The sequence below is a fragment of the Octopus bimaculoides genome, chromosome 12, assembly GCF_001194135.2.
Source record: "Octopus bimaculoides isolate UCB-OBI-ISO-001 chromosome 12, ASM119413v2, whole genome shotgun sequence".
NCBI classification, from domain to species: Eukaryota; Metazoa; Mollusca; class Cephalopoda; order Octopoda; family Octopodidae; genus Octopus; species Octopus bimaculoides.
The window spans coordinates 61,629,567-61,645,670 of record NC_068992.1 but is presented as its reverse complement, the minus strand read 5'-3'; the positions used below and the strand labels follow the sequence as shown (position 1 = coordinate 61,645,670).

At 36.9% G+C, this 16,104-nt stretch overlaps 1 protein-coding gene across 4 annotated transcripts in view; it reads right to left on the bottom strand.

The window, feature by feature from the left end:
• Nucleotides 1-853: 853 nt before the first annotated feature.
• LOC106873224 (uncharacterized) overlaps nucleotides 854-16,104 on the bottom strand; it is an 81,593-nt gene continuing 66,342 nt past the window's right edge. For 3 of the 4 annotated variants that reach the window (XM_052972215.1, XM_052972214.1, XM_052972216.1), the window contains 5 exons: nucleotides 15,848-16,074; nucleotides 14,828-14,927; nucleotides 7,870-7,929; nucleotides 6,709-6,772; nucleotides 854-1,390 (listed from right to left, as the gene is read on the bottom strand). In XM_052972215.1, the coding sequence (XP_052828175.1) occupies nucleotides 1,045-1,390; nucleotides 6,709-6,772; nucleotides 7,870-7,929; nucleotides 14,828-14,927; nucleotides 15,848-16,074 (797 nt within the window). In that variant the 3' untranslated portion in view covers nucleotides 854-1,044. The remainder of the gene's footprint in view (nucleotides 1,391-6,708; nucleotides 6,773-7,869; nucleotides 7,930-14,827; nucleotides 14,928-15,847; nucleotides 16,075-16,104) is intronic. The other variant, XM_052972217.1, reaches the window with a different exon arrangement.

Below are 16,104 nucleotides of genomic sequence, written 5' to 3'. Positions count from 1 at the left end.
TCTGGCCTTCCTTTAGTATTCCTGTTGTTTTAGATCGATGTATAGAATTATATATATATATATGTAAGTAAACTGTAAAATGTTAATATGTATGTATAATGTATAATATATAATATAAGGGAGATAATCAGAGAAAGTCTTGAAAGTCAACATAAGATGATAATACACGATATAAAGTAAGGTAAATATAACAAGTAATCCAAAATCCTTGTCCAGTACCAGATTGATCCCAAAATCTAATTAGTTCATACCAGTCATAAAGCCAAACATCCTTGAAAGTTTCATCTGAATCCATCCTGTGGTTCTTGTGATATCTTGTCCATGGACAAATAAACAAACAAAAACGACTGAAAACAACACCTCTGCCTTTGCTAAGGTGGAGGTGACAATCCTTTCTTCTATAGGTACAAGGCCTGAAAACTGGGGGAACAGGTCTAGTCAAAATATATTCGTCTCAGTGTTCAACTGGTACTCATTTCATTGATCCTTAAAGGCTAGAAAGTAAAGTTGACCTTGTCAGGATTTGGACTCAGAATATAAAGATAGGCTTAAATGCTACTAAGCATTTTGTCCAATATGCTAACAATTCTGCCAACTTGCATCCTTAATAGTCCTTTCTACCATGGGCACAAGGCCTGAAATTTGGTGGGGAGGGGATTAGTTGATTACCCCAGTGTTTTACTGGTACTTAATTTATTGACCTCGGTGGAATTTGAACTCAGAATGTAGCAGCAGATGAAATACTGCTAAGCATTTTGTCCAGTGTGCTAACAATTCTACCAGCTCACCAACTTCACATCCTTAATAATAATAATGATAATAATAACAAAGTAAATTAAAACAAAACAAATAGTTTCTTTAAAAATTTTTTAATTCTTAGAATTCTTTTCAGTTAAAAATAATGACAAGTTATTCAATATATTATTTAAAAATTATTCATTAAGTAGTATATTTCTCAAATATTCTTTATAATGACATCACTGAAGAAAAAACAAAAACTGGCAAAATTTGAAGAAAAAACTCAAATTGCTAAACATGGAAATTTCATCTGCATATATATTTGATAGGCTGTGTATAAAGTTGCTCAATATCCGGATTATCAAGATTATCAAAATTATCAACAGGTTGAGCAGGTTGAGCAGGTCTTCTTGGCTCTGGCATTGCATATAAATCACAATCAACAACTTCAAAAGATGCTGCGTTTGATTTTGCATCCAGGTTTTCATATATATCTAGAGAATCTTGTTGTAGAGAGCAAAATTCCAATCTGGGTTCACTGATAGCAACTGAATTAGTATCTCGTGTAGAGAGATGGTTATTAAATTCACCAGCGACTTGAAGAGTTGAGATGTTATCTTTGCTTACTTTCTTGTTACTGGACATCTTATTTCTGCAATAGACAATATACATCATGGCTGCAGTCAAATGACTGAAACAAGTAAAAGAGTAAAAGAATATATAATACTGTACCAAGGACTTTCTATTTCTTATTCTACTATTGTATATATATATATATATATATATAAAATTATATATAGTGAATTAAATATGTCCTTTGATTTTATACTCCTGAAACTTGAACCTATCCTCTTTTAATATATAGCTAATTGACTTTAAATATTATACATTAATTTACTCTATACCAAGTTAATGCACAACCATATCTACATTTTCATAAAATATAAATTAATAATGGAATCTTCTGGTTTTATCTCAACAATAATAAAAGCAACAAATAATCATTTTTATTCTCTTGCATTTATGGATTACAACGTTGCATGAAATGTGTCAATTGTGAACTACTTGAGATTCATTCTCTTCACTTTCGAGTTGGACATAGTGCTTCAGGAGAATTACTAAGTTGCTTGTTGTTTTATGTGCATTACATTCTTGAACTGTTATTGTATTTTTAAAAAACACCCTGTTTTCCCGTGCAAGTGTGACTGTCGTCGTTGTCCCCTTTGTTTGAAGGGGGAGATGTTGCTTAACATTTAAAATACAATATGATAATATCAGTATGTCTGACAAGGACTCATCGGAGGAAGAGTTGGAGAGATGCTTAATCAATATAGAGAAGGAGCCGGCAAAAAAGGGAGGGGAAACCAATTTGAAAAGTGGTAAAGGTTTTGAAGATGTTACTAGAGTTAAGAAGGAAGGAATAAATTTTAATATGCAGGAGTTTAAGATGTACAAGGACCTAATGAAAAGGGAAGTCACGAAAGAAACTGAGAGGAAAACAGTGATATTCAAATCATTTTTAAAGAGAAAGAAAAAGGTAGAGATTGTGGAGAGAAAAGAAATTGAGAAGTTTTTGGCACTCATCTGGCTGGAAATAACTTACCTGGCCAGGGATGCCAAATATGTCACAATGGAGGGGAGGTTCTCGTCAGAGGAAAAGGCCAAGCAACACTCCATGGCCTCATTGTCTTTGGACAATATCATCCTCCTACCTTCCTACCTTGGAAGACGGGCTTCCAGGGTGAGAGTGGAGGAGATAGCACCAGAGGTAGATGTTGCCTGGTTAGTGGCGGTGATAGTGTTGGGCCTGGAAGAGAAGGTGACAATCCTCCAGGCCGTGAGAATACTTGAAAGGAACTGGCTGGAGCAAGGCCTGGAAATGGTCATCCAGGGCACCCCAGAAGACTTAAATGCTATCACAGAAACCATAGTGGTGGGCGATAGGAAACTGAGGGTAATGGTGGAGGGCAGGAAGCCTAGGTGCTTCAAGTGTGGCCAGAAAGGCCACATTACATCTGAGTGTCCTCCTCGCTCTGCAAAAGTTGCAGTGCCTATATCAATGAAGACCACACTTCCACCTATTGAAGCATCAAAGTCAGAAGGAATACATGAACCAAAGGAGCAAGAGGAAATAACAGAGGAGTGAACAGCAGTTAACAGGAAGAAAAACAAAAAGTGGCAGAAGAGAATGCATACCAGTGATGAAGATCCCCAACCCAGGCCTGTCCTATCCCCAACCCAGGCCTGTCCTATCCCCAACCCAGGCCTGTCCTATCCCCAACCCACCCTTCCCTTGCAGACACCAGCCCTCGACATACCCCACTTAACACTGACCCTGTACTGACAAAAAAACAAGCAGTGTACATAAATAGCAAACCTCCCAATCACCATCCCATGTGGGGGAAAAAAAACCTTTGTGGTATATTATAAAGAGAACAAGAACTTAGTGAAAAAGCTTAAAAATATCAACAAACTGATAAAGAGTGACATTTCTGAGGATTACCCCCTCATATGAGGGGGTGCTCGTTGACAGTGAGCACATTCAAGAATTTAAAGAGGTGTTTGGGAAGAAAGACTGTGATTTGGAGGAAGAAGTGGAAACAGCTGGACTAAAAGATATGGTACGGTCACATGATTTGTTCAAATGAGAACTGTCTCATCCAAAATTCACTATAAAAGAGTTCAATGAGGGTACTCGGAGTGTGGGTTTCGAGTTGCCATCATTCCATCTTCCATTTTTTTCATTTCTTTTTCATCGGTTTATTTTTTTCCCCCAATTTTGTGTTTTGTTTGCCCTTGTGCTGTTCCCTTTGTGTAAGACCCTTGTGGTTAGTTAAAAATAACTCACATTTATGGATTATGCACGGAAGAAGTGCACAAAACTAAAAAAAAAAAAACACTGGGAAAAACACAACAGGGTTGCCGTCACAATGAGATGAACATGTGAACTGAGCAAGTGGAGGCTACACTTGTTGGGAGGGTGTGTGCAAGCTCAGTGCCAACTAGTGGTTGCTTGTATGAAACTCACTCATACTGTGGATTTCAACTTGTACTTCAAGACAAAAATTCACTGGAGTGTCTGCTTGTACAGCAAATTACTCATACAGTGGTGCACTTGCACTATGAGATTCTACTACACACACATGCACACACACATGTGTGTATGTATGTATGTATGTATGTATGTATGTATGTATGTATGTATGTGTTGTATATATATAAATATATGTATTTATACATATATGTATGTATGTGTGCCATGCTGGATCACTGAAATCTGCAAGTTTTTTTTTCATTCTCTTTCTGTTTATTTCTCTTATTACTTTCTGTTGAAGAACATAAGCTCGAAACATAAAAGACTTTTTTATTTTCTCAAGTGTCAAACTAATACACTTCCTTGCTGTTCATACACCTGTCTTTTGTTTTTCTATAGATTTCAACTATATGTATGTATGTATACACAGGAAAATATAGATATTATTGAAATAACATTAATATCCAGCAAAAATAAAGCACCACATCGCTAGAATTATAAATAAAGTAGGTGTACAATCATTGCTAGAAATAGCAGCCGGTAAGTTTATGGTGCTATGAATTGGATTTGCGCTCACACATGTGATCTGAAGGGTTTGAAACTGCAGTATTGAGTTATCCTTTATTCCTCAAATGGTCTCCGTAGAGCTAAGACAGAATTTTCCTATATCCACCACCTGCACACATCTCTGCCTGTAAATATTCAGTGAAGCTCTACATAGTGCCATAAACTTACTGGCTGCTATTTCTAGTAATGATTGTACTTTGTGTACATCTGCTTTATATATATATATATATATAACATATGGTATAATTATAAATGGCAGATTTTAGTCATTTCTACACAGACTGAAACAACGTTAATTGATTTACGAACCTTATTGGGTTGTCATCAGAGGTATTTACATCATTCTGACAGTCTCCTGAGAAACAAGCAGCCAAACTGTTTCGTGCACACACACACACACACACACACACACATAGAGGAATGCACATATACTCCACAGACACCCCCCCACATACACACATACATACACACACATACACACATACGCACGCACATACACACATACGCAAGCACACATTATATACAAAACACACGCACACACAACATATACATACATGCACACACGTACACACACACACACATACTTCAAACTACCAGTTAAACACCTTTCTATTGACCATTCTCCTACATACATGTGAAGAGACACACAACTACACAAAAGACTGCCACTCTTGCTACTTAATTCTTTCTACAACATTAAGCGACACAAAGTTCACTCACACATACACATATAAACAGCTAAAACCACACACACACACACACATATGCACACAAACGTGCTATTACACATACAGACTTGGAGGCATGCACATACCCACACATACCTCCTTCTCTTACACTCTCTTGTCTTAGAAATAATTTTTTCTTCACCCATTCCCTTCTGGTCATTTCAAAATGTAACTACATGTGAATCGTTGGCAAATTTCTTCGTCCGTCTTCCCTTCTATTGGACTTTTCTCTATTTCTGAAGAAGAGCATCTGCTTGAAATGTTAAACCATCTTTCTTTCCTTCCCTGAGTGTCTGCTAATACATTACATGCACCTTGTCCTTATGTTGTGTTTTTGTGTTTGTTCTTTTTGGGATTTACTATATATGTATATATATATGTGTGTGTGTGTGTGTGTGTGTGTGTGTGTGTGCGTGCGTGCGTGCATGTGAGAAATGGATTAAGGTAAGATCAACAAGAAATTATTCCAGTGAGAGACAAATATCATTTAATATACACAGTATAAAGATGAGAGGTGCTAATAGTCTTGTAAAGACACATGTCTAGGTCGGTTTTTATAAGGTACTTTGTGTCTGCAACCAATCTTCAGGCTCTAAGCTCAAGATTTTTTTTCTGCTTATATTCACTAATCCACTTTTTGCAGCAACATTCTCATTTTTATTCTTGTGATTTACCATGTATTAGCACTCTAATTTTTAAATGGAACAGAGTATGTGCCCAAAGCCCAAAGATTGTTTGAAGACACAAAGCATGTTTTCATAACGTGCCTTGTGTCTTCATGCAATCTTTAGTAGTTCTCATCTTTATACTGTGTACATTGAATGATATATATATATATAATTGGATGAAAATATAACTCCCCATCTCTCTTGATCTCTGCCACTTCTAGCCATATGCATGTGCATACACACATTTGTATGAATGAATATATATTAGCATAAGTGTGTGTGTGTGTGTGTGTGTGTGTGTGCATGTGTGCATATGTATATATGTATGCATGCATGTATGTATGTCTCCATTTAATAGGGTTAGGGTTGGGGTTATTCAGAATTAGCCTTCAAACTATGATAATGAAGTTATAATCCGGAAATGTGTCTATATATCGCTGAAAACATTTAAATTATCCTTTAATAAAATTAAAAATTAAAAATCAAAATCATTTTCATTTATTCTTTCCTTCCTAATTACAGTAATTGTTAAAAACTAAATGTTAAACAAAATGGAGTGTTCATACATTGACATGTACAAAAACATATATATGATGGGTATCTCAGTTTTTCTACCAGATCCATTCATCAGGTTTTAGGCAGCCCAGGGTTAAAGCAGATGATGCTTGCCCATGCTACATAGAGTAGAAGTGAACTCAAATGCAAACTTCTTAAACATATGGTCATGTCTGTATGTTTTACACACACACACACGCACATGCACACACACACACTCTGGTAATGTTCTACTCACTATCTATGAAGAAAACATACATACATACAGATAAATACAAGCATAACTATACACATGCACGCACATACATGCATGCACGCATGCACACACACACACACACACACACACACACACACACACGCATGCAAACACAAGAATGAAATAAAATGAGAGTAAAGAATAATAATATAAGAGTTTTACCTGGCAATGAGTATGATGATGATGATGATCAAGAATAATATGATGACTCCAAAGAGGCCAACAACTAAAGAAGAAAACAATAGGATGCTCAATCAAGCAATATTTTATGTATACTTAAGTAGCAGCTAATATACCTAATGTAATAATCAAAAATAAATTTGTCATCATTCAAAATTACAAAAGTAATTAAAAGAAAATTAATTAGCTGTGGTGATAATTGCTGTCAAAATCAAGAGAGGCAATTTCAAGATGGAAATCAATAAAAAATTGAATGGAGACATAGGGCGAGCTATGTTTTGGTCTTATTAAACCTCTTCAATAAAATATACTGGTATTCGTTCTTATCAAACCCCACACTCTCCCTACTGCATAATTCCAATTGTTTGAATGTTGAAGTTGTCACTCCTCTTTTTAACAAGGATTATCATTAATGCTAAGGATTTTCCTTTCCATCATGAGTGTAATTTTAACTCTTAACTTCTGGTACTATAATCCAACACCACAAGTAAACCTTGTTTATGTTTATTTGGAGGGCAGTAGAGAAGTGTCTAATATAAGGGAAAAAAGCTCTAATCCCTTCTATCATTCAGTTTTGTTTTGTCACATAATTATTACAAGACTGGGCTTTTGTCTTGGAAAATTTTCAATATGATTTTAAGAGTTAATTAAATATTTTGGGGTGGGGGAGTTAATGTGTTAAACTTGTTAACCTCATTTTACTCCCTATTTTTCATTCAGCTGCAGTTTTTAAACTGCCAAATACCAGCTTAATAATGGCAAATTTATTTTCAAAGTTAATTAAAACTAATGTAGAGTATTTGAATAGAAATATGGTAACAAAAAGGGTTAAACTCATACAAAAAATTCACTCCCAATTATAAAATCATGTTTGAGGAGGATTAACTGGTATTCATAACTAACAAACCAGGACAGAACATGACCCCTATTTTCAATACATGACATTGAGTGGGTACCATTCCAGTGATACTCAGATAATAATTTCAAATTCACTCAGAGGCACTGGATCTTCAGCCCCAGGATATTGATGACAACATTTGTCCAAGATAGCATGTAGAGGGACTGAACTTGAAAACATGCAGTTTCAGAATGAAAAAATTATAAAGAAAAATAATAAGATGATGTATAAAGAAAAACAATTACCTATTTTCATGATGAGATTTGATTCATTAGAATGTATTTTCTCACGTTTCTCTTGTTTCTCTAAAAAGTAAGGAATAAATTTTAATTAAAAACTGACAAAATATCTCTGAAATACACAAACATTATTATTGATCTGAGAAGTCCAATCCAGTTTTTTGTGGGGATTGTCAATCTCAGTCATCAATATCATCAATTTAGAGGAATCATTCAGTCAGGAAGAAATTCTTGGACGGAAGAAATAGCTGATGACAACATGAAATGATGAATAGATAGCTAATATCATCATCATTATTTTGATGTCCACATTATTGTTGAAGCAGATCTCCTAAGGCCAGATAACCTTTCTCTTACCAACACACACACACACACACTGGTGTCTGTCTGTCTGTCTGTCTGTGTCTGTCTATCTAGCTATCTATCTCAATATTTGTGTGTGTGTGTGTGTGTGCATGTATAATATTATTATATTGTTGATTGGGAAGAACAAGCTGGTCTGTTTCAGTGGACTTTTGTGCTAGGAATTACCATGAATGATTTCCAGAAATCCCTGGCCTGGCAGTGTTACTGAGGAGCATTGTCAGTTCAAGGTAACTGCTGTTAGACAGGACTATCTGAGTTGTGTGCAGATTGACAAAGCCATACTGTATGCACTCATGCATAGTTTGAGTATTGCTGACTTGTGAAGTAATGTTGAGCAGCTGTTTATCACATGTAGGAAAGATCTGATTATCAGCTGAGTCCAACATGAAGATAGCCTCACTACCTGCCTTAAACAAAACAGAGCAGGCAGTATTTCTCTGTCTAGAGGCTATGGCAAATGAGTTTGTGCGATGGATGACGCTCAAAGGGTTGAGGAAAGACACTGTCCTCTTCAGTCAAGCTCTCATTAACTTTTTCAAGTTCCGCTTGGAAAGGAAAGCAAGGATAGAGAGGGGAGTGCTATCTCCCAGTGAACTTGTGAAAAGATGAGTGACTGTGGAAATAATGGAAGTGAATGACCCTACTCTGAGCATGTGTCTGCAGATTGAAGAGCAACAGTTGGCCAAGGGCAATTTCCTTTATCCAAACTGAGGCTGGGCACCTGGCACTTAGAGGGATGTCAGATGCTGACAGTCCTTTACCAGTTGGGCAATGTGATAGGTGGATGTTCCCCTTTAGCAATATACAGAGGATTAGTGGTGGGGAAATGCAACAATGTCATTGGGGAAGCCCTCGATGTTGATGGAAACAAACTGGCTAGTTTGTTCAGAGGGACTTTCTGAACAAGGACTACTATGGATAATTTCCACAAGCCCTTGGCTTGCCAGTACTACTGGAGTGGCTATGAGTTTGAGATAAACACTACAGGCATGGATGTGCTATTAGACGAGCTTGTCTGACGTGTGCACAGAACAAAACTGTTCAGCACACACTTGTTCAGTATAGGGAGGTGCTGTCCTCAAGTAAATTTATTGAAAGGGGTGGGGAAGTTGTGAAAATGATGGGAGTGAATGGGACTGCTCTAAGTATAGATCTGTGAATTAGAGAAAAGGAATTGGAGACAACACTTTCCCTAGTTGTTCAGGGAGATCTTGGACAGTGGAGTTTCTTGCTTATCCATAGAGGTCCTCCTGAATCAGAAAGTACACATCACTTTCAACTTTTAATTTTACTTCTTTCCTTTAACTGTTGTGTACTATGTACTCTTCACTTCTTTGTTTTATTGTATATTGTGTATACTTTTCTCCCTTTTTAATCATTTCATTATATGTAAACCTCTATACTTTATGTCCATCCTTGTATTGCCCCCTCATCCTTCACTCTGATGGTGAATAAAAGAAATCATTGTCATCATCATCATCATCATCATCATCATCGTCATCATCATCATCATCATTGTCATCATCATTATCATCATCATTATTATCATTATTGAGTGAGAGAGTAATGTATACCACCAAAGTGATATCGGGGTACAAATATACAAAGCTCAGTCCACCCATCATGACTACTTGTTTGGTAAGTGTACTCCAGGTACACGCATTGCAACGATATGTGATCTTATATGGTGATCTTATATCAAGATTAACAGCACATGATCTTGCAGGTGGAGCCCAGTTAGAATTTTCTTCAGGTTGAGTAGCCCATCTCACTCAAAAGGTCTCTAAATATGGTTTGGTTAAGGATGATGAACAAAACATTCGTACTTCCAAAAGTGAATAATTCGAACCCCAAAGAATTCCTCTCAACACATGGCTATGATGCTCCCCCACTACTCTTGCTTGTGATCAGAGATGTGCATATTGTCAGCCATTAAGGGACATGATCAACTGGTTAAGGTCAAACAACTGACAAGCAAATCTGTGGTATTGAGCAGAATATTTGTTGTAGCCCATCTTTTATACCAAGACAAAATATGTACATGATTGCATTTCCAATCTGTTAGACTCAGAAGTCATATGAGCCACTTCTTGGTACTAAATCAGGGTATTATTATTATTATTATTATTATTATTATTATTATTATTATTATTATTATTATAATTATTATAATTATTATTATTATTATTATTATTATTATTATTATTATTGTTATTATTATTATTATTATTATTATTATTATTATTATTATTATTATTATTATTATTATTATTATTATTATTATTATTATCATCATCATCATCATTATTGAGTGAGAGAGCAGTGCATGCCATCGAAGTGACACTGGGGTAAAATATACGAAGCCCAGTATACCCATCATGACTACCCGTCTGATAAGGGTACACCAGGCATACGCATTACAACCATATGTGCACAACATGATGATCCTATATCAAGGTCAACAGCACGTGACTGCTGAAGACATGTGTAGGCTCGAAAGAAATGAAGCTAGCATGATCCGCTGGATGTGTAATGTCAGTGTGCACACATGACTGAGTGTAAGTGCCCTGAGAGAAATGTTAGACGGAAGAAATATCGGATGTGGCATGCAAGGGAGACGACTGTGCTGGTATGGTCATGTACTGTGGATGGATGAGGGGAGCTGTGTGAAGTGCCACTCCCAAACAGTGGAAGGAATCTGGGTTAGAGGGAGACTGAAGAAGACATGGGATGAGGTGATGAAGTATGACCTTCAAACATTGGGCCTCACAGAGGCAATCACAAAAGACCAGGACCTCTGGAAGTATGCTGTGACTGAGAAGACCCGGCAAATAAAGTGAGTTCACAGCTGTAACCTACACCAGTGTCGCATAACCAGCCCACTCAAAAGTACCTTGGATTGTAGGGCAACATTCCATGCTTGAAGAGACCTATTGAGTCAAGTACATCAACATCAACATCAATATCAAAATCAAATCAAATGGAAATTGTAGTTGTGACCCCTGTGCTGGTAGCTCGTAAAAAGCACCACCTGAACGTGGTCGATACCAGTGCTGCTTTGACTGGCTTCTGTGCTGGTGGCATGTAAAAAGCACCATCCGATCATGGTCGATGCCAGCTCCTCTGGCCCCTGTGTCGGTGGCACATAAAAAGCACCCAGTAAAATCAAAATTGCTGATGTGGCCGAAGACAGTACCACCTGATTGGCCAGTGCCACCGAACTGGCTCTCATGCAGGTAGCATGTAAAAAAACACCTTTTGAGCATGGTCGTTGCCAGAACCACCTGACTGGCCTTTGTGCTGGTGGCACGTAAAAGCACCCACTACACTCTCAGAGTGGTTGGCATTAGGAAGGGCATCCAGCTGTAGAAACTTTGCCAGATCAGATCGAGCCTGGTGCAGCTTTCTGGCTCACCAGTCCTCAGTCAAACCATCCAACCCATGCCAGCATGGAAAGTGGACGTTAAATGATGACGATGATGATGATGATGATGATGATGATGATGATGATGATGATACACTCTCGGAGTGGTTGGCATTAGGAAGGGCATCCAGCTGTAGAAACACTGCCAGATCAGATTGGGGCCTGGTGCAGTCTCCTGGCTTCCCAGACCCCAGTCGAACCATACAACCCATGCCAGCATGGAAAACAGACTTTAAGCAATGATTATTATTATTATTATTATTATTATCATTATTATTATTATTATTATCATTATTAAAGAAGCAATAAGAAGAGTGCGACTGTTATCAAATAAACAATATTTCGACACTTTGTGTATCTTCCACAAGTTCAAAATAATCATCTCAATCTACTTCATTTTGGTAATATTCAAAGAATTGATGTTACTCCTGCAGAAAGTAAAGAAACAATAAGAAGAGTGTCAAAATATTGTTCATTCGATAATAGTTGCACTCGTCTTATTGTTTCTTTACTTTCTGGAAGAGTAACATCAATCCTTAAATATTATCATTATTATTATTTAAGACACCACACAGTATCCAATATCTTGATGTGGTTGATTGAAGATATTGTGTGTACCAGGTGCTTGTGCTGTCTGTCAAGTCACAATTACCTCAGACAGACAGTTCTTTACACAATACGCATGCAGTCTCAAGAAATGCTGATTTTTACGATACACCTAGATTGTAGGGTATTTCTAAAGTTTCCAGATGTTTCTTCAGGTTGGGTAGCAGTGAATCCAATGTTCCGATGACAATAGAGACAACCTTTATGCTTGACATTTGTAGCTGCAAACTTTTTGTAGACACTCTACAGGACATTCCATTCCTATCTCCTTCAACCATTTGACTATATCTTTACTTACAGTTCTCAATGTTCCAATTATTATGGCACAATCTTTACAGTTTATGATTATTATTATTGCAGATGTTGCAGAGTATCCAGGATTGCGATGTTGTTGATTGAAGATATTGTGTCTACTGCAGTTTTGTACTGTCTGAGAAACCAATTCTTAGCCACTACTGTTCCTTGGTCTGCTTTGACCCAGAATAGTAGCACCCATTTAGGATTTCAACTATCAATTAATTAAGTATGTTAGAGCTTTCTTATCTATACCATTGAAGACAGGATCCAGTGGACTCTGAAGAAGAAAATGTCATGGTTCAACAGAGAAGGTGCCTGCAACAACATATTGTGAAATGCAAAGAGGAGGATGGGCAACTAAGACATCTTGGTCATCCACAGCATCAGTTTCAATCCCCACTGGACTGAAGATGGTCATGGATGAGAGAGTGAAGATAATGATGTTCAGCTCTTCTTCATTTTAAACCAAGTCACCATTCAAGTCATCAGTCATTTCAAGGATGATTGGATGGTCCTTGTCTCTCTGGCAGATGAACATATTTTATATGATTATATATATATATATCATCATCATCATCATCGTCGTCGTTTAACGTCCGTTTTCCATGCTGGCATGGGTTGGATGGTTTGACTGAGGTTTGGAGAGCCAGCAGCTGCACCAGGCTCCAATCTGATCTGACAATGTTTCTACAGCTGGATGCCCTTCCTAATGCCAGCCACTCTGAGAATGTAGTGGGTGCTTTTTATGTGCCACTAGCACAGGAGCCAGTCAGGCGGGCTTGATATCGATCACGTTCGGATGTTGCTTTTTATGTGCCATCGGCATGGGGGCCAGTTGGGGGTACTGGCATCAGCTTTTTACGTGCCACTGTCATGAAAGCCAGTCAGTGGGTACTAGCATCAGCCTCATATGAATGGTGCTTTTTACGTGCCACTGGCACAGGAGTTAGTCAGGTGGACCTGGCATCGACCATGTTCAGATGGCGCTTTTCTTGTGTCATATATGTATATATATATGTATATGTGTGTGTGTGTGTGTGTGTGTGTGTATCTTATAGCAAATATGATAAGCCTCAGGGACTGCACTACAGCTACTCAGGATTTCTTGGTTGAAATATTCATGTTTTACCATTTATGAAGCTGTTAAAAGCAACAAGATGGCTTAGCAACTGTGTTTGGTGGAATTGATGTTTAAATGAGCACAGACATTTAGAAAAAAACAGAGAAACACAGGGAAATAATTAACTTTACTGTAATTATAGCCAATGTCTTATGAGTATCAGAATTACACGTACTAACACTACAATGGTTTATTATGTGCCAATTGGTTTATCCTTAATTTCTACTAAGAAGTACCTTGTAAAATGCAGATATGAAGAAACATTCTCACTTTTGGTATTTACTGTCATTGGAGCTTTTTTTAAAAAAAAAGATACAGTTATTCAGGCGAGCATATGAAATATATTTTTGACCTGTTAACATAATGTCTGGTCTTAGAAAGGCTCTTCCATTTGATGTTGTAGCTGATGTTCTAATCCTGAAGCTTCTAGACTAATGCCAAGGTGGTTGTTGCATGTCTAAATTCTGAAAGATAGTTTTTGTATTTGGATTTAAATTTTCCTTCCTCTGATTCAATATAACACTTAGCCTCTGTCCAGCCATTGCCATAGTTTGCTGATACCTGCACTTCATAAGCAACTGATGATATATTGCCTGCCTGCCCTAAAGGATATTTAGATTTATTTCTTCATGTGCATCCAGGACATGTCTGAGTCTTCAGATGTTTGTTGATAAAGGCTTTTCAACCGGCGGGTGGATAGAAAGATATTTAATAGACATACAGTTAAAAATCACAGATTCATTTTGATTGTTTACTACATTATCCACCCAACCAGCTTATGTTTGTATATACGTAATGGGAATAGGTGTGTATGTATGTGACTGTATTTGTCTGTATATGCATAGATGTGCCTCTTTATAATGATGTTGATGTCTGACATTTAAAACAAACAATATTTAACCCTTTAACATTCACATTATTCTGTTAAAAGTAATGTTTTTGTTATTCACATTGTTTTGAATTAACCATGCAATATCTTGTAGCTTTAAGATTTTGATGAGGAGACTATTTATCGTTAGAATGACATTGTAAGGTTATGTGTGAGGTCAAATCTGGCCAGTTTGAACATAAAACAGGTAGAATATTTTGGCTGGATATGACCAGTTAAAATGCCAAAGGGTTAAATAAAACAATTTCAGTACACCAAATACCTTTTATTGTTCGGATAAATTCTGTCACCAAGTTATCCTGAGTTTTGTTTCCTTCATTTGTTTTGAATTTATACTCTGTGAAATTGTTGATCAAATTTACCTGAAATGATAGATTTGAAATTTCATTAATATAACTCACCTGATTGAACACTCATTATGATTTTCTTCAGTTTCTTGTCAAGGTGTTGATGTTGTTTGTCCTTGCATTCTCTATTGGTGTCAACATTCTGTAGGGGAGACACTTTAAATATTTTCCATCCCACTTCCCTCCAAATCAATCAATCAATCACTCAATCAATCAAATAGCCAATAATATTCATATCACAAAAGCTTGATGAATAGATTCCACTGATTGACTTTTCTCCTAACCAGATGTAGCTATCAAGGGGTTATTAACATTTTCCCTATTAATTAAAAGAGTGGATGTGGATTTAGTACTGAGGCTCAGTAGAACAATCAACAATTTACTTTGCTCTCACAACTTTCAGCTGTAAGATGTATCATATGGGATACCTATATGCACTGTAGTGGAATAGACCAGAAAGAAGTAAGCGACATTGGTGATGAATTTTCAGTTATTCAGGTGGTAGGGTAACACCTTGTGAGGGAGGGGTTTAGTTGATTACACTGACATGAAGATAGTGATCATCATGATCATCATGATCATAATCATCACCACCACCACCACCACCACCACCGCCACCACCAGAGATCAGGGATGGTAAGTTGGAGGGGAGGATGAAGGAAATGAGGCAGGGAACAGGGAAGAAGAGAAGGGTTAGTTATAAGGTTGAGAAGATAGGAGGATCAGAACTGAAAGGAGAATGTGTGTAGTGGGGGACAGGTCTAGGGCTATCCATCATTATAAGTATGTTTTAGAAAAGAATGAGGAGTAAACTTGGTTCCACTGAGAGTGTGGGCTCAGCCATTTTGAAGTACCAAATTTACTCCCTTAAAACATGCAATCTGCCTCTCAGTCATCTTTAGATATTTTAAAATAGGTTAAGAAAATATATTTACTTCATTGATTTTCAGAGATTTACCAACGAAATGGAGTTTCAGACTTGTGATTTCACCCTCTTCATATGTCTTCAGATTAAAATATCTGATATATCTAGCTCCATATATAGTTAGATGATTCCATGACAAGTCTCTGGAGAAGGAAGATAACTTGTCTTGAATTATTTCTACAGTGAAATTTCGTTCATGTTCTTCAGGAGAAATAATTTTCAACAGCCAATTTTTGCCTGGAATATAAATTCAGAAAATATCTCTTT